Genomic DNA, 26,781 nt, shown 5'->3' with positions numbered 1-26,781 from the left:
TTGACTTAAAGCTATGCAATTTTACATAATTTTGGACCATTATTGATACTATTTAAATGGTTATTATATTATTTAACGCAGCCTTCGTCCGAACATTTAATTCTGTTTGCCCTGTAAAATCATATTCTGTAAATCAAAAGAGCAGATTCAGGAAACTTTTTTAAAATAATGTTACATTAATTATATTTGTTCACATATCAAAAAAAAAAAAAGTTCACTAATTATTTTACAAAAAGGACGTGTTTTCTTTATTTGCTTGTGTTTTACCATTTGCATGTGTTTGCTTAATTTGCAGTGTGTTGAATGTCGTGTCTAGAAGGTAACATGCAAATTGTGAAACTTTAATTAAGGTTTGGCGTTGACCTTGATTGGATAAGTTTAGGACAGGTTGTCAGGCAACGTTTTCAAATTTTTGCAAGTTTTCACAATTTGAGGGTTACCCTCTAGACACAACCTGCGTTCAGCTCTTGAGCTTGTACGTCAGCAGCCAGGCTGGCTTGGTTACTGACCGTTGGAATAGAGTTGCAACCAAGGTATTTCAGATGATGGGATGTAAATGATTTTAAAAACCATTAATTGATGCTTGCTTGTGCAGCACATTCACATCCGTCACGTGATGCCATTGGGCCCAAAATCCTTTTTCCCATAGACTTACATTGGGAACAATTTCTTGTTCACTACAGCTTTTATTTTAAAAGCCTGAGAGTAATGTCTCAAAGGCTACATTATGTTGGCAGAATGGTTGTCCTTGCAACCTTACCTCACGTCACTCATCCCCTGTGTAGCTTATACCTTTATTTCAACAAGGAGGATGTGAAATATATCTCTCCTGCTCTGTTTTTCTAATTTATGTGCCTTCTCTCCAGGGCCAACACATAAATCAAATGCCCTGTTCCACGAGTGTAAATCCAGAAAAGAAAAACAAACTGCTCTACTCACCCAGGAGCTACAATGAAAACAGGTCAATTCTGTGGAGATGAGATTTGAGTGATCTGGTCGTGCACACCTGATCTTTTTGCTCCCCTCCAGTCAGGTTGTAAAAATGACTTACATTAAAAAACTAACAATATGGTAAAAATGTAAAACTAAATAATAGATATTCTAAGGGCTGATTACAATATTTTAGACTCATTTTTATTTGAATTCTTACTCGTAAATGCAGCTTAGAGGGGAGTGTTTTGGTGGACTTGGACTCATGACCTATATATAAAATCCTGGCTACTGCCCTGTGACTTTTCACCCAATATGCTGTCATACGACTCCATGTCCTCCATGTATTCCCATTTTGGGAATACATATTTCAGTCGACAACGATAAAGTAGAAAACGGCTATTGTGTTAAATGCATTCAAACGGCCTCGATGGAGCTGACCATGGATGTATAAAGAGAACGGAGCTATAAAACATTACATTCCCTTACACATTTTAAAGAAAATACCATTAATTTGTGAGGGAAATGTCTTTCTTTGATTTTTGGGTTGCTGGAAAAAAAAGTAATAAATAATTCCTGACAATGACTGAAATATTTGACTTCAGGACATCTCTGACTGAAAATCAAACATTCTTACTGAATTAATTTAGATATTTTCCAAAGTAAAAGTCCCTACAAGTGTATGATTCAACTTTTTCCCATGGTCTAGTGTTAAAAAACGTAACAAAAATCGCAATAAATCACAATATAAAATCGCAATACTTAAAATTCACAATATATATTGACTTGGGTATATCAAACATCAAACATTAAACATTCTTACTGAATTAATTTAGATATTTTCCAAAGTAAAAGTCCCTACAAGTGTTTGATTCAACTTTTTCCCATGATCTAGTGTTAAAAAAGTTAACAAAAATATATAACAATATCAAATCGCAATACTTGTTGAATCTCAATACTTAAAAATCACAATACATATTGAATCGGCACCCAAGTATCGTGATCGTACCAAATCGGGAGATAGGTGAATCGTCCCATCCCTAGTAGATATTTTGCATTTAGCTCCTTTAATGTAGAATAGTTGTATTTGATAAATCAATATGACTTTTACTGTAAATATAAAAAGGGAAAAACATCTGCTGAACAACAGCAACCAGCTGTGTGCAGCCTTACCTCCAACTAAACCCCTGGAACTAGAGCTTTTCGAGCTGCTCCTGAACGCACCATAGTGTAGTGCTGCTGTGGCTGCAGAGAGAGAGAGAGAGAGAGAGAGAGAGGACTGCCTCCTCCTCCTCTAAACACATCCAGACTTTCCTTCACTCCTCTCAGCTCAGTGTGCTCTCCTTCTCCTGTAGGAAGGAGCTCTGCAAATGTGACACACCAGGATGGAGGAGATCAGCTGTGAGCCCTCTGCAGCAGCAGCTGGTTGGAGTGTGGTTGGAGAAAAGGACTGAACACACTTGAACAACCAACATGTTCATCTTGTGGGTCCCGGTGACTTTATCCCTATTCCTCAGCTTCATCATCTCTCAGACGTGGAGCGTTCAAATGTCGTGGGAGAACCGAGGAGGCAACGACTTCTTTGATAACAAACCGATCAGCAGCTCTCAGCCGCACATCGTGTTCATCCTGGTGGACGATCAAGGTTTCCGGGATGTCGGGTATCACGGATCCGAGATCAAAACCCCGACTCTGGACCGGCTGGCTGCTCAGGGAGTCAAACTGGAGAACTACTATGTGCAGCCTCTCTGCAGCCCCTCCAGGAGCCAGCTCATGACCGGCAGGTTAGTAGTGTGCACTGCTAGAGTTACACTAAAACTCTGCTTCATGGAGTTTACTGCAGAAAATATGTGAGGCAGGGTGCCATGCATCTGTCAGAGCAAAGAGGGAAGAAAAAGCTTGGAAAGCCTTTTAGTCAGCTGGCAGCAGAGTCTACAGGTGATCATCCACCTGACTGAGCAAGTTGAAGTGAAGTCTTCTTATGTGATAATCACAATTAAAGGGACTGTTTGTAACTTTCAGAAATGCTTGTTAACAGCGACACCTGTGGCCGTTAAGTCAACGAAAAGTCAGCGTCGTGCTCGCGCTTGTGCTCGCGCTACGTAGACATGAACGAGCATCGCTCAAAACAGCGAGGCGACACACGTCAGCTAAAACCACAATATCACTCTATATTTCACCTGCTTGGCAGTAATGTTAGCGGACCAGACGGAGGTCTCTCCATGAATCAATGCTGATCCTAGTATTGGCTTTTCCTGCTTCAGCCCCGCTGCTTCAACCTCCGGGGCTGAAGCAGGAAGAGAAACGTTATCGTTTCCGATAGGGACGGAGACATCGGCACCCGGTTGGAGACGATAAGGCAGAGGAGCAGAGGCTCCGGCCACACGCGAGCGCGCATATGCGAGCGCGACCCGGTAGATTTATACCTGTAAAAACTTACAAACAGTCCCTTTAAACTCTGCTTCAAACTAACAATAACCTGATATTTTCAGGTGGAATTTCATTCAATCATTCATTCATTCATTCATTCATTCATTCTCACTGTGCAATATCATTTTCCACTTATGCAATTTTCTTAATAGTCTGTTTATTGTCAATACTGTATATACTGCTCCTATTTTTATACTTCCTTCTATTTAAATGGTTCATATTTTGTTACACTTTGTTTAGCTCTTTTTTTTTTACTGTGTTAGCTGATGCATCTTGTTTTTTTGCATTATCCCCTTTGCTGCTGTACACTGAACATTTCCCCACTGCGGGACTAATAAAGGAATATCTGATCTTATCTTCATGGAGTTTCCTGCATAAAATATGTGATCAGTCCAGGCAGGGTGCCATGCATGCGTCTGTCAGAGCAGAAAGGGAAGAAAAAACTTGGAAAGCCCGTCAGTCAGCTGGCAGCAGAGTCTGCAGGTTATCATCCACCTGACTGAGCCAGTTGAAGTGAAGTCTTTATATGGTAATCAGGATGAAATCATGCATTCCAGATGTCTTATTATTAATTGTCAAATGAGACAGTTCTGGCATGGTTTGATTAGATCTCTGTGATGGTGCATCAGTAAACATGTGCATGGTGCATGAGGTGACCACATGGATGAGGTTGAGCATAAAATCTTCATTCTCATTTTTAAAGGTCCCATATTGTGGAAAGTGAAATTGTGATATCTGTTATATTATAAAGCAGGTTTAAGTGCTATATAAATACTGTGAAAGTATTGAAACGTTCAATATACAGAGAAATACACACAGCCCGTACTCAGAAATTGTGTATTTGAAACAAGCCGTTAGGATTTCTGTCCATTTGTGATGTCACAAATATACAATATTTAGACCATTACACGGTTTTAAACGTAAACATTCTAAATGTGTCCCAGTTTATATCCGGTTGCAGTGTATGTGAATAACATCAGCTGACAGGAAGTAAACATGGACCCAATCTGTTGCCTAGCAACGTAAGTCCATTGAAATGAGCTTAAATAGAGCGTTTCAGACAGAGGATAAATACAGGCGTATTCAGGCAGACAGTGTGAGGAAAATAAAGGTTTTTTTTAAACATTACAGCACGTAAACATGTTCTGGTAGAAACACAAAATACAAGTATGAACCTGACAATGAGCATAATGTAGGACCTTTAAAGCTTTCCCCTTTATAACAAAACAAACAATTAAGATGCACGTCAGTGTGAGGAAGGTGAGGTCAACAACTGGATGCATTTCATCCTGTATTTTTGTTTTTTTAGTTCAACAAATTAGAAATAAGATAGGCCTATATGATAATCAAATTAATGCCATAATTAAATAAATAACGCCTCACACAATGTGAGCTGGGATAAGCAGCTACAGATTAAGAATTAATGGATGGATGTTTCCTGAGAGTTGTATCTCATTTCATCCAGTATTTTGTCTGTCTGCAGTCAAAGGTTATAAGACATCATTACTATTGGGCGTAGTTCAAAGAAAAATATGCTTTATTACAACCTGGATTTATAGCTCAGGCGATCAATTCCATTGGTTATGATGACATTGGGTTTCCCCTGGGAAACTGGTCTTAACTTCTCCCAACTTTGAACTCTGAAGGTTTCTTTTTTTCCCAACATTGCAATGTGCTACTCATGATGAATTAGTACAAACTAACATACATAACATGTGGTTGGTTTACCAATCAGCTGTTGAGCTGCATCAGACACATCCTGATGCATCTCATCTTCATATCAATGTAGTCACACAGACAACGTCCCAAGCTGCTTCTCCACATATACAAGTAAACGTCTCTGTGACCCTACGCAGAGAAGGGGGTTGTAGGTAACCAAAAGCCACCCGACTACACGCTGCGTGGACGTGAGCATCAAGCAAATTCATTGGTTCAATCGACTCCTATCAGCAGGGGTGTATTTAATTACACCCTTACCACCCAATTCATTTGTGATGAAACAACTCGTTTCATAATACTTATATTATATTTCATAAAAAGTGTAGCCACTCTGTTTTGACCAATGCAGGACGCTGACTGTCGTTGACTCAACGGCCACAGGTTTCACTGTTAACAAGCAATTTCTGATTTCTTCAGAGTCCCTTTAAGTTTTTTTTTTTTTTGTCAAACAGATTTCTAAGTGTTTCCAAATGAAGGAGCAGCAGCGTTGCCTTAGTGATTGCCTTAGTGGGGGCAGAATGAAGCTGTAAAGAGATATTAGATGGCGGCTGGTTAAGGTATACAGTATCATGGGGTGAATTGTGGTCTGGCTTTGTAGTTTGCTTACAGTATGTTTCGCATCAGCAGTTTTTCCTCTTTGTACATGAAGCTCTGCTGGGCTTCTCCTCCACCGCCTCCACCAGCTGTTCCAAAAAAGGAGGAGGCCTGCTGGGCATCGGGGGGGTTTTTTGGCAGGTGTCCGAGAAAATAATGAGAAAAGTGTAGCCAGTTCCACGTTCCTCTGCTCCCTGTAAGACTCAGTTAACATCCATGTGGACTGTACATACAGTATAGCTGCAGATACAGTTATGATTCCAGGCTTGTGTGTGTGCGTGTGCTTTCTGTGTCAGCTGGACACTAAAACTAAAGCTCTGAGAACAAAGTTACTGAAAGTCTTTCTGGCACACTTGCGCAGACTTGTCAAGACAAATATCAGACTGAGTAAAGGATTGGATCCAAAAACATGAGCTCTTCATGAGAGCCTGATTAAGTTTTCACAGGCTGTGTCAACAGGTTACCACGGCAACCGCCTGTTTCTGAACCCAGCTGCATGCTCACCGAATACATTCATGTTTTATTATGGACTTTATCTCTTTTTCTATTCTTGCTGAAGATCTTTGCTATAGACCATTCACTCACCATTTTTCTCAACTGTCACCCAAATGGACAGTCAATCTGACACTGCCCAGCCCTAGTACTGTATGACACAGTGACCACCAGGATAGTGGCTATACTATAGTGTTTGGAAAAAAGGTTAAATAGAAACCTATAGTCTAGGGGTGGAACAGTACTTATATTCATCCCGAAGAGTTCGGTACAGGACGTTCGGTTCGGTCTGCAACATCTTTTCAGTACGTCCTGTAACAGCTGTTTATGTCTACTACTCGATCAGAAATTCTGGAGCGCGAGTGTTACCTGGAAATTTTTTGGCAACGTACCAGTTGTTGTCAGCTCCAAATGAAGAGCGCCGGGCTTTGAAGCAAATTTTCGTAGCGGCCAAACGATGGAATTACAACTTCTGTGTCCGTCACATGATGCCATTGGACCCGAAAAGGCTTTTTCCCATAGACTTGCATTGGGAAAGAGACTTGTGTAAATCAGCGGCTAATTTTTTTTTAGGTAAATCAACTTTCTTGTATGAACACTCTAATAGCCCTTATTTAAATCATTAGTTCCTAAAAGTTGTCAAATGCACTAATAGCCGAATCCAGAGTTATTTCCCTTCCTCCATTCATGTGAATGAAGGCGGAGTTAAAGGAAAACGCTACTGCACCTGCTCTATGGGCCCAATGGATGCGGAATATCGCAGGATGATCCAAGGACTTTATCGCTCGGCAGTCGAGCCATTTTGGCTTCATGAGGCTGCATCAGAGCCAGAGTAGTGAATTTAAAATTCATTAACTTGTCAGCAATTGGATAAAAAAAATTTACGATTTGGAAAATTATATAAATGCTGGATATCGGAGCCGATAATTTGCCAGGTCACTACATCCTTTTTTTCAGAGACGGAGGCCTGCTACTCCTCTTAACTATAAATTACACTCTTCTGGATCACTTTATTTGAAAGTGATTTGTAGAGCAAACGTTGTAGCACAAAGGAAACCAAATAAAAGAATCTTTAACCACGAATCATCAATATAAAACAACATTACCGTAATCTCTTACACCGGTGTGTTATGATAAAATAATGCATAAATGCACCTTTTACACCTGTATTCCCATTCAGAGTGGAAGCAATCCCATAATGCAGAGAGGCAGGTCACCAGTCTGTCACAGAGAGATAGTTATACTAGGTCTTGTAAGCCTTAATTGAGTGGTTTTGCAGTGATTAGTATGGATATGCAGTTATGGAACCATGACTAATAGTCTCAGTAATGGTTTGGTGAAAAGACGTCTCAAGGTTCTGAATCTAAATTTGGTTGAAACGTGAAACTTAGTATATGTCTAGTACAGTAGTTCCCAACCCTTCTGCCTTATGACACTTAAAAGCAAGGCCGTTCATCACCTTTTGGCCTTGTCACAGGTTGCATATGTCTGTGAGTTGTGAACAGCTCAACCAAAGAGTGATGTTCCCTTCACAGATTTTTGATTTTAATAGTTTTTAGAAGCATGAAGAGAGAAGAAGCAACATTTTTGCTACACAGAATATGTTTATTTTCTCATTTTCTGTCTTCTTTTTATTACACCTGGTTGGGAACTACTGGTTTAGGACATGTATAACCATTGTTTATTTCAATGTCTAGTTAGGACCTGTTTCCCCTTGGAATATAGTTATTTAAATGCTTTGGAAAACCACAGTAACAGTATAACCCAGAAGTATACCATATGAGAAAATAGGGGTCCATGTTAAAAAGGGCTAGAGCTCCTTTGGGACTTGGCAGATTTAATAGAAGCAGTTGTGTACAGCTGCTGTTGGAACCGTAGCAAAGCACTTTAACCTCCCAGTAACAGGAGCTTGAGAAAAGAATTCCACGTTGTCAGCCCCCTGGGAAACTCACAGCATCAGGAAAAATTCAACCTGTCTGTTTTTTCTTTAAGCTGCACTGATGAGATTAGAGGCTTAAAGTCAGTCCTTCAAGTCCTGAGTCGTTGTGCTCTTCAACCCCATCATGCTCCCGCTGATCTTAACTGATCTAGAGAGGCGGATTGCCAAAGGCGAGGGCAGAGGTTGCTCCTTCGGGGCAGACTCTAAAATTGAAAAATGATGAGGAATGTGAACATGACATGGCGAACCAGTATTTCTAAAAACCTTTCTACTTATTTTGGGTCCTTTGTAATTAAGCTGGAGTGCCAAAGATGAATGTTCCCGAGCTTGAGAGCCATGTCAACGTACCTGTCCAGACAAATCCAGCATGTGGACTTTCTGGTGCGTTCCATACATGATAAACATACCTTTTCAGCTCTTGTATGAGTCGCTGAATCTCTAACCCTTTGCACTTCTTTTCTTGACTCTTGGTCAGTTACACATCTGCAGGTAAGATTGCAGTATATTGCAGTATATAATACCAGCAAATTATAGCCGGTTTAACATTTCCATTTCCATTGCAAACAAGGCAAACTGTACCGTACAGATTTTCTTAATCTTGTCTTCATAGTCAACCCTGCCCACCTTCTCCATTGGCCACAGGTGTTTAAGGTGCAGTCACTCTTGTCAAGAAAATATATTTAAAACAAAATTAAATTTCATTATCAGTCTCCTCCATCACTAAATGAGCTACCGTCCATCAACAAACAAAGATGAAGAATGCGCTCCGAGGTCTCGGGGAAATAAAGAGCAGACCTCAAGCAAGGGATTTCAAAAAAGCTCTTCTGTCATCCTTGAACACTGTACTCTTATATTATAGCCCTCTGGACGCGAATCTAGTCTAAACCACAAGGAGAGTGGGATCATTTATTTGCTCAAAGCAGCTCTTTTTCACTCCGCTCACCCTGCTACAACTCAATCTCCTACTTATTCACACACTTCCCATCTGTCCACACTTATCTCAAACTCGTCTCAGCCTCTCGCTCACCCTTTTCTTGTTGTTTCAGTGATCTGTCACTCTTTCGCTTCCCTTCCTCAACCCCGCACCAGTCTGTCCTAGAACTCTGAGTCGAGCAAAGATCATACGAGCAGATGAATGTTTGGGGTGGAGATTTCTGAAGAAGTTTGGATTTGTTGAAGAGGAAGACCTGAAAAGAAAGAACCCTTATTACCTGTAAGAGTCTGTAAAATAGAGGCCGAGGCAGGAGCAAAACTGAAGGGGAGATATTCAGAGATAGAAAGAAAGCAAATGAAGAGTATGCTGAAAGGAAGAGCAGAGCAAGACAAACTACTCTGGGGCTGACTGTGATTAAATGCAGAGAGCGCAGAGTTGAGGCTGCTTATTTGAACCATATGTGAAGAGGACGTGGAGCAGGAATACAAGAGAAGGCCCCAAGCCTGGGCAGCAGGTCAGCTCGGGAACCTCCACAACCTCAGTGGCTGGAGCGGTGGCCAATGCACTTGTCTTGTGGGACTTGAGCGATCGCTTGCGTTCAGTGATTTCGCGGTTAATGGCGTGTGTGATTTGTTGGCCTTGTGGCTCAGCGCTTGTGTAAATAAACCAGTGAGATAGCGTGATTGTAGCAGCGTTTGAGAACATAACTCAGCTTTTTTACTCAAGGAATGCAACAGCACGATAAGATGGGGAATGGAGCCGCTGTCTGCTAGTAATGTTTCCGTGGCTTGAAGCAATACTGGGTAAAGGATGCAGAGATGCTGCCTATTCCTGCCCTGCTTTGTTTCAAAAAGAACCCATAAATCAGTCGCATTGGACATGTGGAAGGACTGCTGGGCAGCAGGGAAGATCCCCAGAGGGCAGTAGTTACTGCAGTCATTATTTTAAGGCCTCATAAATACTAAAGACCTAGAACTGTCCTTCAGGTGCCCCAAAACCTGCAAAGTCAAGACCTCGTACGTCAAAGAGAAACAACACAGGTACCTTGAAAGTCTTTGCGCTCCACCTTCTACCGTTCTCGGTCAAGACCTCAGGCTGGTTTGACTGATTTGTGGAGGAATCACAGGCTGCACTTAGCATGACATTCTCATTACACGGCTGTAACCTTTCGGTATGTGAACACCACCAAACCTGCAGGAGCTGCAAAAGCAGGGGTTGGGGCTCGTAAGGGGTCGAATGCATACACGTCTTAATACATTTGCACACGTATGCGCTCTCCATTCTTTTTCACTTCAAGTTCTGCAAGGGCTTTTTTTTTCTCGGTCCTATTGCTCTCTCGGCATTGATGCAAAAGTGCTTGACAAAGAAAAATAAATGAAGTGAAGGGCAGAAGTAGGGAAAATAATCCTTGTATAAACGGAATGAAAACAAAAAGCGATTGAATATAATGAGCATGCTACATCCAAAAATCCTTTTATAGACATTTACGGGCTATAGTACAAGACTAAATTTGCCTATTATGCTTGTGGAAAGTTTGTAAAAAGTAGGAGAACAAGGTTTTACAAGTACTCACTCTTAATCAAGTTAATTATATAGTATGTGGATTTTTTCAACACAATACTGGAGTAAACAAGTATTTTTCTTTTAAAGAAACACATTCTCATGCCAGGCCTGGTTGACTTCTTGTTGTTGATGATGTCGTCTTACCCACAAACCCATGTTGCCTTCACTGCTTCCCCTTCATTCCCATCCTTTTCTTAGTTCATTGCATTCAAATGCCGTCGCCTAATGACAGAGCAACAATGCCTCCTCTATCCCCCAGCGTGCATGTCTGTCGTTGGGTTTCAAAGCTCCCACTGCCCAGACCACCAAGTGACGAGGAAATTCTTCTCATCGCCATATGAAACCAAGACTTTCTCTTGGCTCCCACCAGGGACATTGTGGTCTCATTTTGAATTCACCAACCTGACCTCAAAGACAAGGCAATGAATAGAGGTATCGGATTCGGATTGGGTCGGATTATTATCCTGAAGAGTTAATGTTTTAAAGATCCTGGGAACCAGCTTTGAAATCTGTGGGAATTATTGTTTCCAAGTTGTAAACATTACTGTTTCCTAACTTGATTTCCAAAAGATTTGGAGGCATCAAACCCAGATGGCATTTTGGTTTGGTAAAACACAGTACAGAACAGACCAGTGTCATTCTCCCAAGAGAACAAACAGCTCTGCCACCAGGTTCGTCCAGAATGTCTCCACCAACTGCAGCTGGAATTGAAACACAGTGGTGATGAGGCGGTGTCAGTGGTCAGGGTTTCGCGAAATAAATTGGTTAGTGGAGGTGTTAAGGGCTGAGCTGTGACACAATTGCATACATAAAGACTCAACACAGTTCATTGCTGCCTAGCTACAGCTAACATCTGTACAGTCTGTACGTTGGCTGCATAATAACTTACTGTGCCAGATGCAGAGGCGGCCTACCATCGTTACCTGTGACATTAAAGGAGCAGTGTGTAGGATTTGGTGGCATCTAGTGTAGGGATGTTAATAATTAACCGTTAACCAACATTAGGAATTTTAACCGATCAACGCTATCGGTTAATCGGTTAAAAGAAATATTAATAATGAATTAAAAAGCTGAGCTAAACTCAGAGGAGCGGCTCGTCACTTTTAAGGAGAAAAGCTGGTCCACCTTAAGAGTCCACCTTAAGAGAGTCTGATCCGGCGTTGTAGATACAGGAAGTTAGCTCCGGTCTTGAGGAGTTGTAGCCTTATAGCATTTATTCACCGACAAATAAACTGTACAAACACACTGCTACACCTACGTTCACAGCTATAACGCCACCAACAACCCCATATTCATCGCCGCTAAACACATGGTCTGTTGGAAACTCGCAAAAGCTACATTCTCCCTCAATACTGGACCAGTTTCAAAAGTTTTGTCCCCATTAGTCACAAAAAAACCCATGAGAGAATAGGATCCAGGTTGAAAAATACCAAAGTTATCCTTTGAGGTGAATTGGTCTGGAGAGAAACCAATCAAGGCAGTGTTCCAGACATTCATTGGTCAAAAATTTAGATTTCAATGTTTAGATGGTGACACCAAAACCAGGCTGTTGCTGCGAATCTTTTCTGCAGTGAGAAATGTATGAATAATTACATTTTTATTGCTGATGATTTATGATGACAGATCACAGATCTCCCCACCTGAGGTTAAGTAAACAGAAGCATCTATAAGCCTGCAGGCCTAGCCTGCTGTGCTACATGTAGGGTAGTGTTCACTGTATTGTTTTGGTTGAGTAGGATCTGAGTTGTAAATCATATGTTTATAGCTATGTTTGGAACGGTGCACATACCACACGGCGGTGTAACCATTGAAACTTTTGCATTCTCAAGGGGCAGCGGCGGTTTGCTCGGCCTGACCACCTTCTAAATCCTCCTCTCTGGAAACCTAAACTAGACACTTCTTTTCACGCCCTTTCCCTGGTGACAGCTTGACTGTACACCACAAAACCTCAGGGGGAGAGCAAGGGAGGGTCAACGGAGTGAAGAAGGTAAAGAGAGTCATCTAGCTACATCAGCGTCCTGGGTGTTTTACTCAAAGCAGACGTGGGGAGACAAGACAGAAATGAAGTCAGAGTTCACCGTCCTCGTCTTAATCGAGAGCTGCTTCCAAAGCCAGCTGGGTTGCCTCACTGTGGGCCATGAACACAGTCTCAATCAGAGTCAGTCACAGTCTCTGATGATGATGAAGTTGACTTGGCTTCTTTCTAAAGTCAGACCACTAATCCCACAGCTTGTAGTTTTAAGTGATTTCACTTGCAGCATGTAGTCAACTCAGTACTAGGACTGGATGTCCTTTGAGAAAGAAAAAAAAAGGATTTCAGGGCTAATTAGAAGTCTTCACGTCTCTGTCTTTGTCTCAAACCTCAGTCCTGACAATTGTGTCACTATAATGCATGAAGTTGGTGGTTTGTGGGTTGGGTTTTGGTGGTGCAGATATATATATTTCTGTAGTGTCTTTAAGCTTTTCCCGTGGTCCTCCTCCCAGTTGAAATCTAGCAGACATATCTACTTCAGAGGTAGTATTTTACAGTATAGAACACCGTAAGAAGAGTTTTCATTTGCTTTCGTCCAGCTTATCAAGGGAGCTCTCACGTCACTTTGGAAACTTCTTTTCCGAAGCTGGTCATTGGTGACGTTCGCAATCATTGGGTAATTGATGATTTGGTGGTGTGGGAATGGGAGAGTCTTGAAACTCCAATGGGTGGAAAGTGTTTGTTCTGGGTTAGACTTCCTTTAAACAAATCTTTGTACACTGATTATACACTTGCAGATTTACTGTAATGTAGTCATGTTGTGCTAAGTGGTAATATAAAGTTGAATAAATGACCCCATATTTTGGCAATTGTGCACAAACACACTTGAGAGTTGCAGTGAAGGAGTTAGAAAAGACTTGATATCAACATTTCTCAATATATAGTGTGTGTCCTTCACTCCTCAATACTGCTGTGTTAGCTGGATGGCTGCCACAGCATCATTAACTCCAGGTCACAACTCTGTTTCCTGTCTGGTCTTGAGTGACAGGTGTCGTGTTTTTTTGCTCTGCCCCCTAACTACCAATACCCATCCACCTCCTTTCACTGCACTGTTAGACGTCGGTTGGACATTACCTTGCTCTTGGCTTGCCAGCATATAAGCACTCTTCTGTTTGGACTGGCTCCATTGATGGATTGAATAACATATCAGTGTGTAATTTCAAAAACAAAGATTCTCTCTGTGACTAGACAACATATTGCCTTCAAATGGTCTGTGAGAGGACTGATGACCAGCTTTCATCAAAGTTGCATATTTCATTAAAGCTGTTAATTTCTCTGACGGGCTGTGTTTTTATTTTGTAGGTATCAGATCCACACTGGCCTTCAACACTCCATCATCCGAGCTACCCAGCCCAACTGCCTGCCCTTGGAAAATGTCACCCTGCCCCAGAAGCTCAAGCAAGCGGGCTACTCCACCCACATGGTGGGCAAGTGGCACCTGGGCTTCTACAAGCGCGGCTGCATGCCCACCCAGCGTGGCTTCGACACTTTCTTCGGCTCCCTGCTGGGAAGCGGGGACTACTACAGCCACTACAAATGTGAAGGGCCCGGTATGTGTGGCTATGATTTGTATGAAGGGGAAGAGGCAGCTTGGGAACAGGACCGCGGCATGTACTCGACCGTGATGTTTACTCGAAAGGCTATCAGCATCTTAGCCAACCACGACCCTCGCAGACAACCCTTGTTCCTCTACTTAGCCTATCAGGCGGTTCATTCCCCGCTGCAGGTTCCTGCCCGCTACCTCGAGCGCTACAAGGGCATTCCGAACTTGCATCGTCGCAAATATGCCGCCATGGTGTCCTGCCTTGACGAAGCCATCCACAACCTCACGGTAGCGCTGAAACGCTACGGTTATTATGACAACACAGTTATAGTGTACTCCTCAGATAACGGAGGCCAGCCGTTAGCAGGTGGAAGCAACTGGCCCTTGAGGGGGAGTAAAGCCACCTACTGGGAAGGGGGGATCCGGGCGGTGGGCTTTGTTCACAGTCCCCTGTTGCTAAACAAAGGGACAAAATGTCGATCTTTGGTCCACATCACTGACTGGTTCCCTACACTGGTGACCCTGGGTGAAGGGACTTTAGATGAAGATCTAAATCTGGACGGGTATGATGTCTGGGAGGCGATCAGTGAAGGTCGCCGATCTCCTCGCCAGGACATTCTTCACAACATTGACCCAATCTACGTTAAAGCCAAGAATGGTTCGTGGAAGGCCGGGTATGGCTTATGGAACACCGCCATCCGTGCTGCGCTCCGGGTGGGCCACTGGAAGCTCCTTACCGGTGTCCCCGGCTACAGTGACTGGGTGCCCCCGCAGACCTTCTCCAACCAGCGGCTAACCAATCGCTGGCACAATGAGCGTGTCCGTTGGGACCGGGGCAAGTCCATCTGGCTGTTCAACATCACAGCCGACCCTTACGAGAGAGTGGACTTGTCCCAGCGCTACCCTCACATAGTGAAGAAGATGCTTATACGGCTTGCGCAGTACAACAAAACCGCTGTGCCGGTGCGCTACCCGGCTAAAGACCTGCGCTCTAACCCTCAGTACAATGGGGGCGTGTGGGGACCTTGGTACAAAGACACGAGGGAGGAGCAAGAGGAGGATGAGAGATACAATAACTTGTTCACCAACCATCTTGGGAAAAAAAGGTGGAATAAGAAATCAAAGAACAGAAAGTTGAAAAGGAAGGTAGAAGAGTAGCATACCCCATTTGTGAAAGACTTCAGTTGCCTTTTCTCAGGGATAGACACTTCCTGTTTCAGGATTGTCCTCTTCAGACGTTCTGACTCCAGTTAGTTTTTGACTTGACTCCACTAGATACTGTATGAAAAAACAATGTGGATGAACCTTTTGAAATGCCTCAAGAGAATAAGAAAAAAAGATCCTCTCATTCAAACACTGTTGTCGTGCCCAGACACAACTAAAGACCTCATTGTTAATGTTAGGGGCATTTAAAGAATGTTATCTAGATTGTGTTGCATGCTTGAACTGTTGTCACCTTTTGGATTGTTCTGTGGATTCATGTTTCACTTAGAGTAGAAAATAAATCTTTCCTAGACAATTGCCATAAATTTTGGTGACAGAAATAAAGTAAGACATAGTTCTATTATGTTGTTGATTGCAACGACACAGTATGGTGGATGTAGGATTTATGTCAATGTGTGAGTTGATGTACGTTGGTTTTATAAGCACAGTCTGTCTTTTAGAATAATAGATTTTGTTCCCTCTTTTTTAGATGATGTCTGGTCTGGCACCAGGCCAACCCGAATGTAAGACAAGCTAACAAAATAAAAGCCCCCAGACACAAAGCTCTTTGTTTCCAGCAATCTTTCAACTTCTGTCTGGTTTGCATTTCGTTACAGCCATATATCCTTTATTCTGATGACAATAATACTCTTGTAACTGGAAAGTTTTAACATTTCAAACCTGACACGTGGCCACTAAGTACATTTATTCATGGAAAATACAGTAAAGTAGGATGTGACCGGTTGATAAAGACCTAATTGCTTTCTTTCAGTCCTCAAAAAATGGAACATGGAGTGAACACAACTTACAATCTGTAAACTATATTTCTCATATGCATCTGTTGCTCAGCAGTCCCCAAACTCCCAAGCTCAAAATGTTGGCTGTTCATGAGTCATGCAAGTAGATGCTTTGGGGTACTTTGCAGGCCAATTAGCCATTTTAATGACACAGAATGACTCCTAAATGTACCGTATAGCTATAAGATTTATAGTCGCCTGAAACGGAACATGTTCTGTTCTGTTTTTATTAGCTTCCCCCAGCTTGTGTATTTGTCTTTTTAATTAGCAAACCAAGTACCAGTCTGTGGCTCTGGTACAATCTGAGAGCTTGAAATTATTTTGAACACATGAAACAACAGGAGCTCCAGAGAGAGGGGCTTTCCTGTGGCTGCGCTGCACATCCCCTCCCGTTCACGCTAACTTGGATCCCCCTGCATCTGCACTGTACTTAGAGCCAAGTTATGACCTCAGCCCATTCAGGCACCGACTCAACTTTCACAGCGGCATTTGTGTTAACAGTCTATGCTGATATGAAGATGGGTCTTTCGATCCTTAACCTCTTTAAATCCGAAGCAGGTGAAGTGAATTTGGGTTAATCCGACTGGTTCTCCTCAACTCCTTTACATTGATTCGTGTCTACAGGCCAGATTGTACCCATGGGAACCAGAATTTTCACCTGGCTAAGCTTGTATTCACTCTTGACCATAAAACCCCAAGGGATGCCCTCCATATTATGAGCTACAGCTGAGACTTATAGAAGATCAGATTCTTATTTCGTTGCGTCGTGCTGTATTTCCTCTCCCATGGGCCATAGGAACAGTTAAACCCTGGATTCTCTGGGAATTCACATTTGCTTTCAGTTATGGGCATTAGCATCCCTCTTGTGGGAAAAGGCGAGGGTACTTTTTTCCCTGTAACTGAGCTGTAAGGCAATACATCAACCTCCCTCACCCTGCCGCCTCACATTAAGAATGCTCATTAGCGCTCATTGGGTATGATATGAGAAAATAAACCTGACAGATGGCAGAGTAAGAAGGCTTTGATCAAAGTGAAGTGTACTTATTTTGCCGGATTGTGTTGGGTTTTCCTTCAGCTGTGGCACCGTGTGAAACATATAGTCTAAGTTCTCGCCTGATCAAGGTGCAAATTAGCCGAATTATGTGCAGCCAACTGGAAAGAGCCGGCCACCTCGCTGCCAAGAGCTACATGGCGAAACACCCGTGACTCAGCCACAGGCTTGGGATCTAAAGTATCTCTCCCAAAGTCAAAGTGATGAAAAACGAGAGGAATATCAAGCAGCTGTTGCCCAAGAGAATCAGAATTAATACAGAGCCTATGAAATATCTTGTGAACACCACCCCAAAATGCCAAAACACATTTAACGCTTGCGGTGTAGAGCATAACACACTGCGAGGGCTGTGCTTTCCAGCGACTTGGCAAAAAGTGTGACATTCCAATCGTAAGAGGTAGTTTTTCAAGTGGTTGTACGAGTGTAAGAAGCTGCTCTCATGTTTGACGGTGACGTCATAGGATGTCTTGCCTGGGAAGTGGTCTAAAAAGTATGTGTCAAAATGATAAAGATGATACTTCCTTTTTTTTTCTGTAGGAAGCAAGCAGGAGTTCACATGCACACCAAATACAAAACATACTGTACTATTGTAATTACAGACCCACCTACATGAGTTAGAGCGACTCTGACATTTATTGAAGCCCATGAGAAGAGTCTGTGAGAGAAGACAGAACAGTGAATTAGCTTGACGGACACTCTGTTGGCTGGTAGTCTCTCTCCAGACATGGGGATTTCCTGTAATGAGCAATTTCACCCATGCACAACTGTAACTTCTCTTGGCCTTCGCCAGAGATTCAGCACTCCCACTTCATCTACTTGATGGCATACTGTATGGCCCCATTTTCTGTTTCCTGGGACCACTCCCTTTATATTTTAATATTTCCTCTTCCTTTCATTAATCTTGTTAGGTAATTGCCCGTCTTCTCTTCTCCTTTCCATTTCAGCCATTTCAGACTGTTTCCTTTTCTTTTTATCCTTGTCATCATTCTTGTGATGCTTGTTTCCATGCTCTCTTCATCCTCTTGTCTGTCTTCCCTCGCTCCCTGCTTTGCTAAGCGGAGGTTTTGCTCAAGTTCAGACCTGTGTGGGGTTTTTTTTGTCGGTGAGCCAGCTGTCTCGCAAGGAAAGACTGGATCTTACACACGAACACAGTGTCGTCCATCTCTCAGCAGCAGTTAGCCTCCAGGCCTGTTGTCCACTTGCCTCCACCTCCGAAAACTCAAAAACTCTTCTGTCTTCCGCCAGTCTTCCTCTTGATTTCTCCTGTAAAACACAACTTTTCCCCTTCACTCTCACTCCGAGTCAATCAGCTGTAGAGGATAATCTGTACGGTACTACAGCCAAAACTTGCCACCGTGTCACTTCTCGACACTTCCCAATCCAACAAGTTCAAAACAGGAGTGTGACTTTTCTCCATGTTGCACTTCAATGTATCACTGTCAAAGTCATTTTAACACGTCAGTATAATTATAAACCAAAGACTGTTGGAGACAATTGGCAGGCTTTTTTCCCTACACCTGTGATAATATTTCTCAAAATTAAAACCATGTTAGCAATATTTAACATACAGTAGATGTTAAAATACTGTGTCATAGTTTGAATGAAGTGTTTTACGATGCTCCGCCACTATACAGCTGATCTCAACATAAACAAATACACGTGGATGATGACGCAAGTGTTCTCTGGTACGGAACAACTTTACTAATGTGAAAGCTGAGCGTAGAGTGGGGGGCAATCGTACTCGGGCACGGTACGGATCAATCATACCTAATATGAAAATGCCCTAACTGTGTCTGGGTAGTGTACAGTGAGTGGGTTTTTCAGTGCTTTTTTGCTGCAAAATTAAAGGTCCCATATCGTGCTCATTTTCAGGTTCATACTTTTATTTTGGGTTTCTACTAGAACATGTTTACATCCTGTAACTTTATTTTCCTCGTACTGTCTGCCTGAATATACCTGTATTTACTCTCTGTCTGAAACACTCCGTTTTAGTGCATTGCAATGAAATTGCAACAGAATTGCGTTGCTTAGCAACAGGCTGGATCCATGTTTACTTCCTGTCAGCTGATGTCGTTTACATACAATGCAACAGGAAATAAACTGGGACACATTTAGAATGTTTACGTTTAAAACCGCGTAATGGTCTAAATATTGTATATTTATGACATCACAAATGGACAGAAATCCAAACGGCTTGTTTCGAACGCACAATTTCTAAATACGGGCTGTGTGTATTTCTCCATATATTGAGCGTTTTGATAGTCTAACAATATTTATGTATCACTTAAACCTGCTTTATAATATAAAAGACCTGAAAATCTCACTTTTTACAATATGGGACCTTTAAACTGTACATTTTATTATGGGACCTTTAAACAAAACGAAAACAAAATAAGCTAAAAAAAACTGCAATTCTCTGTGGGCTCATCACTATGAGTGAACCCTCTCATAATACACATAGTTGTAACTCCATAAAAATATTCTTAGTACAGCTTTAAATAAAAGGTTCCATTTTGTCTGCATTGTTTTTAAACTGCTGTTATAGGTTGTTTCAACAATAATTTTTTGGCGATAAATCAAAATTAGTTGTGTTTTGATGAATTGAATTTCACATGACCACTAGGAAATAACACATTTTTACCACTTTAGACCAATACGCCCTCACAATGAGTCGTTCTCTGACTCCGGATTATGGCCACATCTGTGACAACCAGCAACAACACACACAGTTTCCCACATTGCGTGAACAGCGAGAGAACATTGTTTTCTCCACTAATTGAGCTCTGATGTAATCTTGCTCGTCTCATCATCATTATTCAAATACACACAGTCACATCCTTGTTTGATTAATGCTTATACAATAAGCATGAGAGCGGAAACATGAGGTCACACACACCACCTGCTGAGTGGACTGTGTTGTATTGAATTTCCAAACATGCTGTTTCGCTCGATTACTTTGATTTAGTTCATCAATGACGTGATCCAAATGAGGTGTTGGATACCAATGGGGTTAATAAGAAGCTGATGTCATTAGCTGTGTGCAATGACATCCAGAATAACAGTTTTTTTTCTTCTTACTTTCTGAATATGCTGTTGTTGTATTTACAATTTGTACAATCAATCTTCAAACTCTCTGCTTTGTCATTTCCAGATTCTTCCCGTGCCCAACACTCATCCTCAACGAGCGTTTGGCCAACAGTACTGTATGTGGCCTTCACCTACCTATCTGTTGCTGGTTGTGCCTTTCAAACCTTCTCTGTCTGTCGTCTGCTATGCTTTTGCTGATTTAGGACCTACACTTTGTCGACCTGAACAGTGACTATATCATTTTTATTACAAAAGCAACTCTGACTTCCTTTTATACAGTGCAGCTTTAGTCTCGGATATCACTTAAAGGAACAGTGTGCAGCATTTAGGGTTATCTATTGGCAGAAATGGAATATGATGTTTTCTTTAGTGTATAATCTCCTCCGTTACGTTAGAATGAGCCGTTTATATCTACAGAGAGGGCGTGTCCTCTTCACGGAGCCGGATGCCATGTTTCTACGGTAGCCCAGAACAGACAAACCAAACTCTGGATCTAGATAGAGCCATTTATATTTTCGCGTCGGCCGTCGTAGTTCTCCTATACGCACTTAGCACATGGGAGAAGTTTCAGTCGGTTGCAATCTGCAACCTTACTGCTAGATGCTGCCAGATCCACACTACACCTTTAAATCATGTTTTCTCATGTTTGTTAGTTGTTTTGTATTGTTGAACCTCACTTTCATGTTCATTTTTGTGGGATAATTCTGGTTTATTATAACTTATTGTCGTTGTTTCTATCAGTTTTAATAACGTGCTCATAAAAGTACATGATGAAATTGCTACAACAAAGTCAGATGGAGCCAGAAGCAAACAAAAAAACACAGACATGGACAGGTTGTACACAGCCGGGTGCAGTTTTTGTCATCACAGTGAGGTTGCCAGGTTTGATACCATCGTCCCTGTACAGAGACAAAAACCTGTGGTCACTGACTGTATCTGGCTTTAGCTGAAATTTATACTCATCTTTTCATCTCACTTTGGGAAAGAATGTGTATTAGGCGTATTAGGTGTGTTGAATTATTCCTACAGGGGGTTTCTTCGCAACCTGTCTGATCATCTGACTGCTTGTTTCTTCATCTTTTTAGTGATGTCCAGAACCATATAGATAAGACCCAACGTACCATACCAGTCATATTGGGTTGAATTTGGCTTCATAGCATCAGCTGCCAGGTCAGCAGAGCAGCAGGGTAAGTAAGAGTTGAAGCCCGTCCTCCCTCCCTCCCTCTCTCCTCAGTGTGTCTGCCCCGGGGGGACGTGCATGTCAGATCCAGTTGGAGTTGATGTACCACAGCTGGACCTTCACCTCCTCTTCAGCGTGGTTTAAACTGTGTGGGTCGCGTCACCAGAGCGTGATTGATCGATGCGTAAACTCTAGTGCTTTTGCAATACCCAAGAAACACACGGAGAAGAACCCACATAGCTCGAGGCAGACATGTGCAGGAAAAAGAACAATATACAGTACACTCAGATGTGCATTTTAATGGCTGTTATAATCCGGTTTATTTATACAGTGTTTATCTAAAATCTCTCATGAAGTGCTGCACTAAAGGTTTAAGAATGAAGCTGTAGAAAACGTAAGAGAAATATTACAAAGGATGAAACATTAAAGTTATGTCAACAAAGCACAGAGAAGCTCTGATTTCAACACACACACAGAGAGACTTCATTCTCTGCTCAGGTAGACATTACTCCTCTATATCTTTACATAGACAATAGTTGTTGATGATATGTTAATGCTGATATCATAGACTCAGGTAAACATTACTCCTCTTTATTACACAGAAGTGTTGAATACTCCATTCTGATTGGTTAATCACGGCTTTCTGCGGTCTGTAATTTCTTTATAGCAGACCGTTGCTATGGCGCAGTTCTGATGTCAGACTCTGGCGGACCATTTTCGTGTCGAATTCTTTAGGAAAATGGGACCCAGATTTCAATAAACTTCTTCTCAGGCTGCACACAAATCAGGCCCAACAACTGTCACCAATAAGTTGCATCTCAAGTGTCTTAAACTGCATCCACGTTTCCCTCACTGCGTCTTTTCCTTGCATCCCCGGTGGGAGGAACGCGAGGGAAACATGGATGCAATTAAGAGATTTGGGATGCACCCATATAGAGGCCGCCTGTATGTAGCCTGAAAGGCAAAACCCAAGGCCAAAAAGGCTGACAAACACTTAATGCAGCAATTCCATCATCTGTGACTTTAAATGTGTTATAACTGATAGAAGTGATGGTTATTCTTTAAGTCTCTACAACAAAATAATACTCTACATTTCAGATCAGACTGAGGAGCGGGTGAAATGGGGAATGCAAAAAAAAAAGGCAGAAGAAGATAAATAGAAGAAAAAAAAAGTGAAACGCAGTAAGAGGAAGAGGAGGAGACTGACATGGCCGCCCTCCAACGATCCTCAGTGTAAGTGCACGGAGGTCCTCCTCCCGATCCTCCCATATGGCGTCACAGCAGACCTCTCAGCTGTTCACTGTATACTGGCACAATCCCAGTCCTCCACATCTCCTCCTTTCTTCTTCTCTGCCAGTAATGGAGAAAAAACACTGGATAGATTTCAGCTGCAAGGACTCTAAAGCTCTCCACCTGCCACATGCCAGGGTGCGTGAGGGGGAATCAGAGGCAATGGAAGGTTGGACAATACTGGACTACAGTTTAATGATGTCATGACTTCAGGATCACCTTTCCATTGATTTCCTCCTGGAGGAATGTGGAAGGTGTGTGTGTGTGTGTATAACCAGGGCTGCATTGTGTGGTTCACCTGTGATATGATGCCATTTGATTGATTCTACAGTATTTTACAGATGTTCTTTTTTTTATTTTAGTGCAACATTTTTATCAGCCGACACATTCTCACTCCCAACTCCGAGACCGACGCACGGGGCACCCGTCTTGTGTTACTTTTGGATGGACTAGGGACGTTACATGCATAGTGTCCTTTCAAAATAAGCTTCCGTTTTCACAGGAAGTTAGGTTTAGGCAACACAACCACTTAGGTAGGGTTAGGAAACATCATATAACGGACCTGTAACCGCTTATCCAGGATCGTCCTGAACAGGTCACCAGACTACCACATGGCTATTGTTCTTTAATATCATTTTAAATTATTGCTCATTTGTATATTGGATCCAAAAATATTGGTAACCGGTAAAACTTTTCCTTCTACCTTTCTTTTACCTGCATTTTGGGGAAGAAATGTATAGAAATAAAGCATATAAATCACAGAGATGAGCGGCAGCTTCAGTCTTTAAATACTAATATCAGCTTCCTGAGTGTGGAACCAAAACATTGAGTTTAAACATCATCGTTATTGGCCTTCAAAAGCCCATATGTTTCAACCTCTAGCTGTGTGTTATATAACTGCAGCATATGGATCAGTCAGCAGAGTTTTACCACAGCAGTAAAGGCTTCCTGTCCTCCCGGGTCTTCACACACTGACCTTCTTCTCTCTCCGTGCCTCTCCCCTCCACCAGATGGGAAGGTTGGACCGTCTCAACTCCGCATGCTGTCTGCAGCTCACGCCAACACTAAGTGAGGAAAAAAATGTAACGCTGTACTGGATGTTGCAATATATAAATCTCTGTCTTCAAGAAATATGATTCCACAGTGTATTTAATGACACTGAGTAATATGAGACCACCTGCGAGCTGGGGGGAGGGCTGACGGAGGGAAGTTTATGTTGCCAAAGTGTCACTCATCCTACTGCGTGAACTGTTGTTTCTTTGTGTTGGAGGGATATCATGCAGTAAATATAGAACGGTGTCATTTTGTCAAATACATGGAAGGGATGTTCCCAAAGAATGTAAATCAAGATGGTAGGGTTTATACTCAGACCGGCAATACGTCATCCAGAGTAGGCTCTCATAACCATCCCCCCTTTTGGGGGAAACCAATCCGTCATTGACGGTAACAGAGTAAACAGAAGAAATTGAAACATGTCTCCAAACTTCTACTTTAAACAAACCAGTAATAGTAATATCGCTATGCTCAGGAGTTGCTGTGTAGTTGGTTGCACCAACAATAATTCCAAAACGCTGATCTCTGATTGGTTCTCCTGCCATGTCCTAAAAAAGATCTAATAGAGGGGCTTTATGGCTCCAAGCTATAGACCAGACCAGCATGGCGTCATCGCCGAGGCTGGGCTTCTTTTTGGGGGAAAGAAACTCGCTGTCACATGAGAGAAAATGATGAAAAGCTGTTGTGTAGCGGGTTAACCCCAACAACACTTAACCAAACAGGATTCAATCACATCTGTAGAGACGAGGGATGGATGAGGGAAGACTGAAAAGACATGGCAGCGATCAACCTTCATTTATTAAGGTATCGCCAATGCTCAGGTTCAGGCAAAGTCGCAAAATAATTACTAGACACGTGTATAAAACAAACGTTTGTATAATAAGAAATTAATACATAAGAACTTGTAAAAATTACAATCCAAACATACGTCAAATTGCATTGAAGTCTATGAGATCTTCAGTTTTTTTATCCCCAAAAAGGGGGCGCGACCTTGACTTTTTGTGATGTACCCGATTGTGCCGGTTTGATGTATACACTATTTTAGTTTTTTCTACACTGCAAAAAATCGCAATTTTATCAAGATATTTTGTTTAAATGAGTCTTAACATTAATTTCTTAAAGAAAAGTGTTTCAAGCTGTTTCCAGTGAAAATCAAGTGAATGAGTCAGAGAAACAACAAAGGTTGCTGCTCTATCAGATTTTATTGACTCCATTAAAAACACAAATGACTTGAGAATTTAGATTTTGTTAATCATGTTTTATCTATATTGTTTATATCCTTTCCTGCAGTGGTTTTGCATGTTTTAGCCCATTAACTACTTACATGTAAACTTCACTGCATTTACCAATACTTGTTGAACTTCCCAACAACAAGGTCAAGAATGTACAGTCCTTAGAGACTGAGTCATCGCGGGTCAACAAGGCTTGGTCCATTCCAAAGCCTCCTACTAATGCAGCTGAGGACCGCAGCATTTCATTGTCTGCAGGATGCAGCCAACATAGATAAGACCAGGATTTAAGGCCTTCTCTGGCATCTTTGTCTTTACTCAATAAGGAAATGACATATTGTGTTTTTATTTCCTTCCTCCAGCTTTTCTCTCTTTTCATCATCCACCATGGCCACAACTACAGAGCTTTAGTTTAGTTCACCTGAACTGGAACAACAGCGCTCTCTTGCTGTTGTGTACCATAAAGCATTCCAGCAGCTTTCTTGATAAAGACTTCTTCTACTTTCATTCATTTCATTTATTTACAATTAATCATATAATATCTCGTAATTATGATGGTTTTAATGTACAAACCATCATCATTATGAGGTAACAATGAGTAAAATGACGACATTAAATTATTGTCATTGCAGTTGTTGGACCCATGGCCAGATGTGCTATCGATGTACATACAGCACAGAACACTTCCTCTGGTACAACATTTAAAAATGAGGGCAGATGATATTGGCCTTATGAAGAGCAGATGGCCATTTGGATCATTTTACACAAAAATAAAGTAAATCAAAAAAGATTTCCTGGGAGAAAAATGAGCTGTGGGCCTCTATTGACTCAGTTTGCGGTAATTTAGTGATATGCATCATTTGACACAGTAGATAAGACGGTTAATGACGCATGTGAATGCATATTTCTAAACCAATTTGCAATGAATTAATCAAAGCCAACCGACCATGTGAATATGGGTCCTTCGGCGGATGCTTGCTTTACATGGTATGTTCTTGGTCTATAGGACCTGAGGAACTCTATGGAAGTCTATAACAATGTCTTGTCAGTGGAGGGCAGCAGAGGGCAGGAGAATCCATTGCTTTGGACTCACCTTCACTCCACCCTATAAATAGTTCATCGTCATGGTGATGGTGTGAATGCACACAGATTTTACATCCAGTCATTCCTCCTTGAGATGCTATAATGAGCAGCTGCTGAGGTGATCGTCTCTCTAATGGTGGAGGTGATGGTCAGCACACACACACAGTCCATGACACACAATGGACGGGAAGCGGTAACACCACTTCCTCACTCATGGATTACATCAGATTATAGGATAAATGGGGATTAATGCAGATTAACAGTAGGTGTACAAGGTGAATCTGATCGGGCTCTAATAACATTTTTTTAACTGCTTCTGTAATGGAACATTTTGGATTTCTTGAGGGTTTCTTTTTTAAATTGTATTTTTTATTTGCTCAGTTCAGTTAGTGTGTTTGCCAAAGGACATAAAAAATGACAGCAGTTATAGAAACACCTCGATTTAATTACTTTGATTAGTCATTAGCTTCCTGGTTATATCTGACCTGATATATTACAATAAGTGTGTCCCCAGGAGCTACTGTGTTGCCTTTAATGTCTCCAGTAAATGTGTCATTAGCTGAGCTCATTCTTGACCCTGGAAACAATAGTTCGACAAGTGGATGGAGAAGTTGTGCTTGTGTCTGGTCAGT

The 26,781-nt window shown here is 41.9% G+C and overlaps 1 protein-coding gene and 1 long non-coding RNA gene across 2 annotated transcripts; one reads left to right on the top strand and one right to left on the bottom strand.

Annotated features, from left to right (window-relative positions):
* Window positions 1-2,190: 2,190 nt before the first annotated feature.
* On the top strand, window positions 2,191-15,942 carry arsj (arylsulfatase family, member J). The gene is made up of 2 exons (XM_037757788.1): window positions 2,191-2,714; window positions 13,936-15,942. The coding sequence occupies exons 1-2, from the start codon at window positions 2,404-2,406 to the stop codon at window positions 15,332-15,334; spliced, it is 1,710 nt and encodes a 569-aa protein (XP_037613716.1). The 5' UTR covers window positions 2,191-2,403; the 3' UTR covers window positions 15,335-15,942.
* A 6,370-nt stretch (window positions 15,943-22,312) lies between these two features.
* Window positions 22,313-26,296, bottom strand: LOC119481164. The gene is made up of 3 exons (XR_005205117.1): window positions 26,160-26,296; window positions 23,761-23,848; window positions 22,313-22,844 (listed from the first exon to the last, which is right to left on the bottom strand). It is a non-coding gene; the product is annotated as an uncharacterized LOC119481164 (long non-coding RNA).
* Between the last annotated feature and the right edge of the window lie 485 nt (window positions 26,297-26,781).

This window comes from Sebastes umbrosus, chromosome 22 (genome assembly GCF_015220745.1).
Source record: "Sebastes umbrosus isolate fSebUmb1 chromosome 22, fSebUmb1.pri, whole genome shotgun sequence".
Classification (NCBI taxonomy): Eukaryota; Metazoa; Chordata; class Actinopteri; order Perciformes; family Sebastidae; genus Sebastes; species Sebastes umbrosus.
Note: the sequence above shows the minus strand (reverse complement) of the source record. Positions and strands in the feature narration are given on the sequence as shown.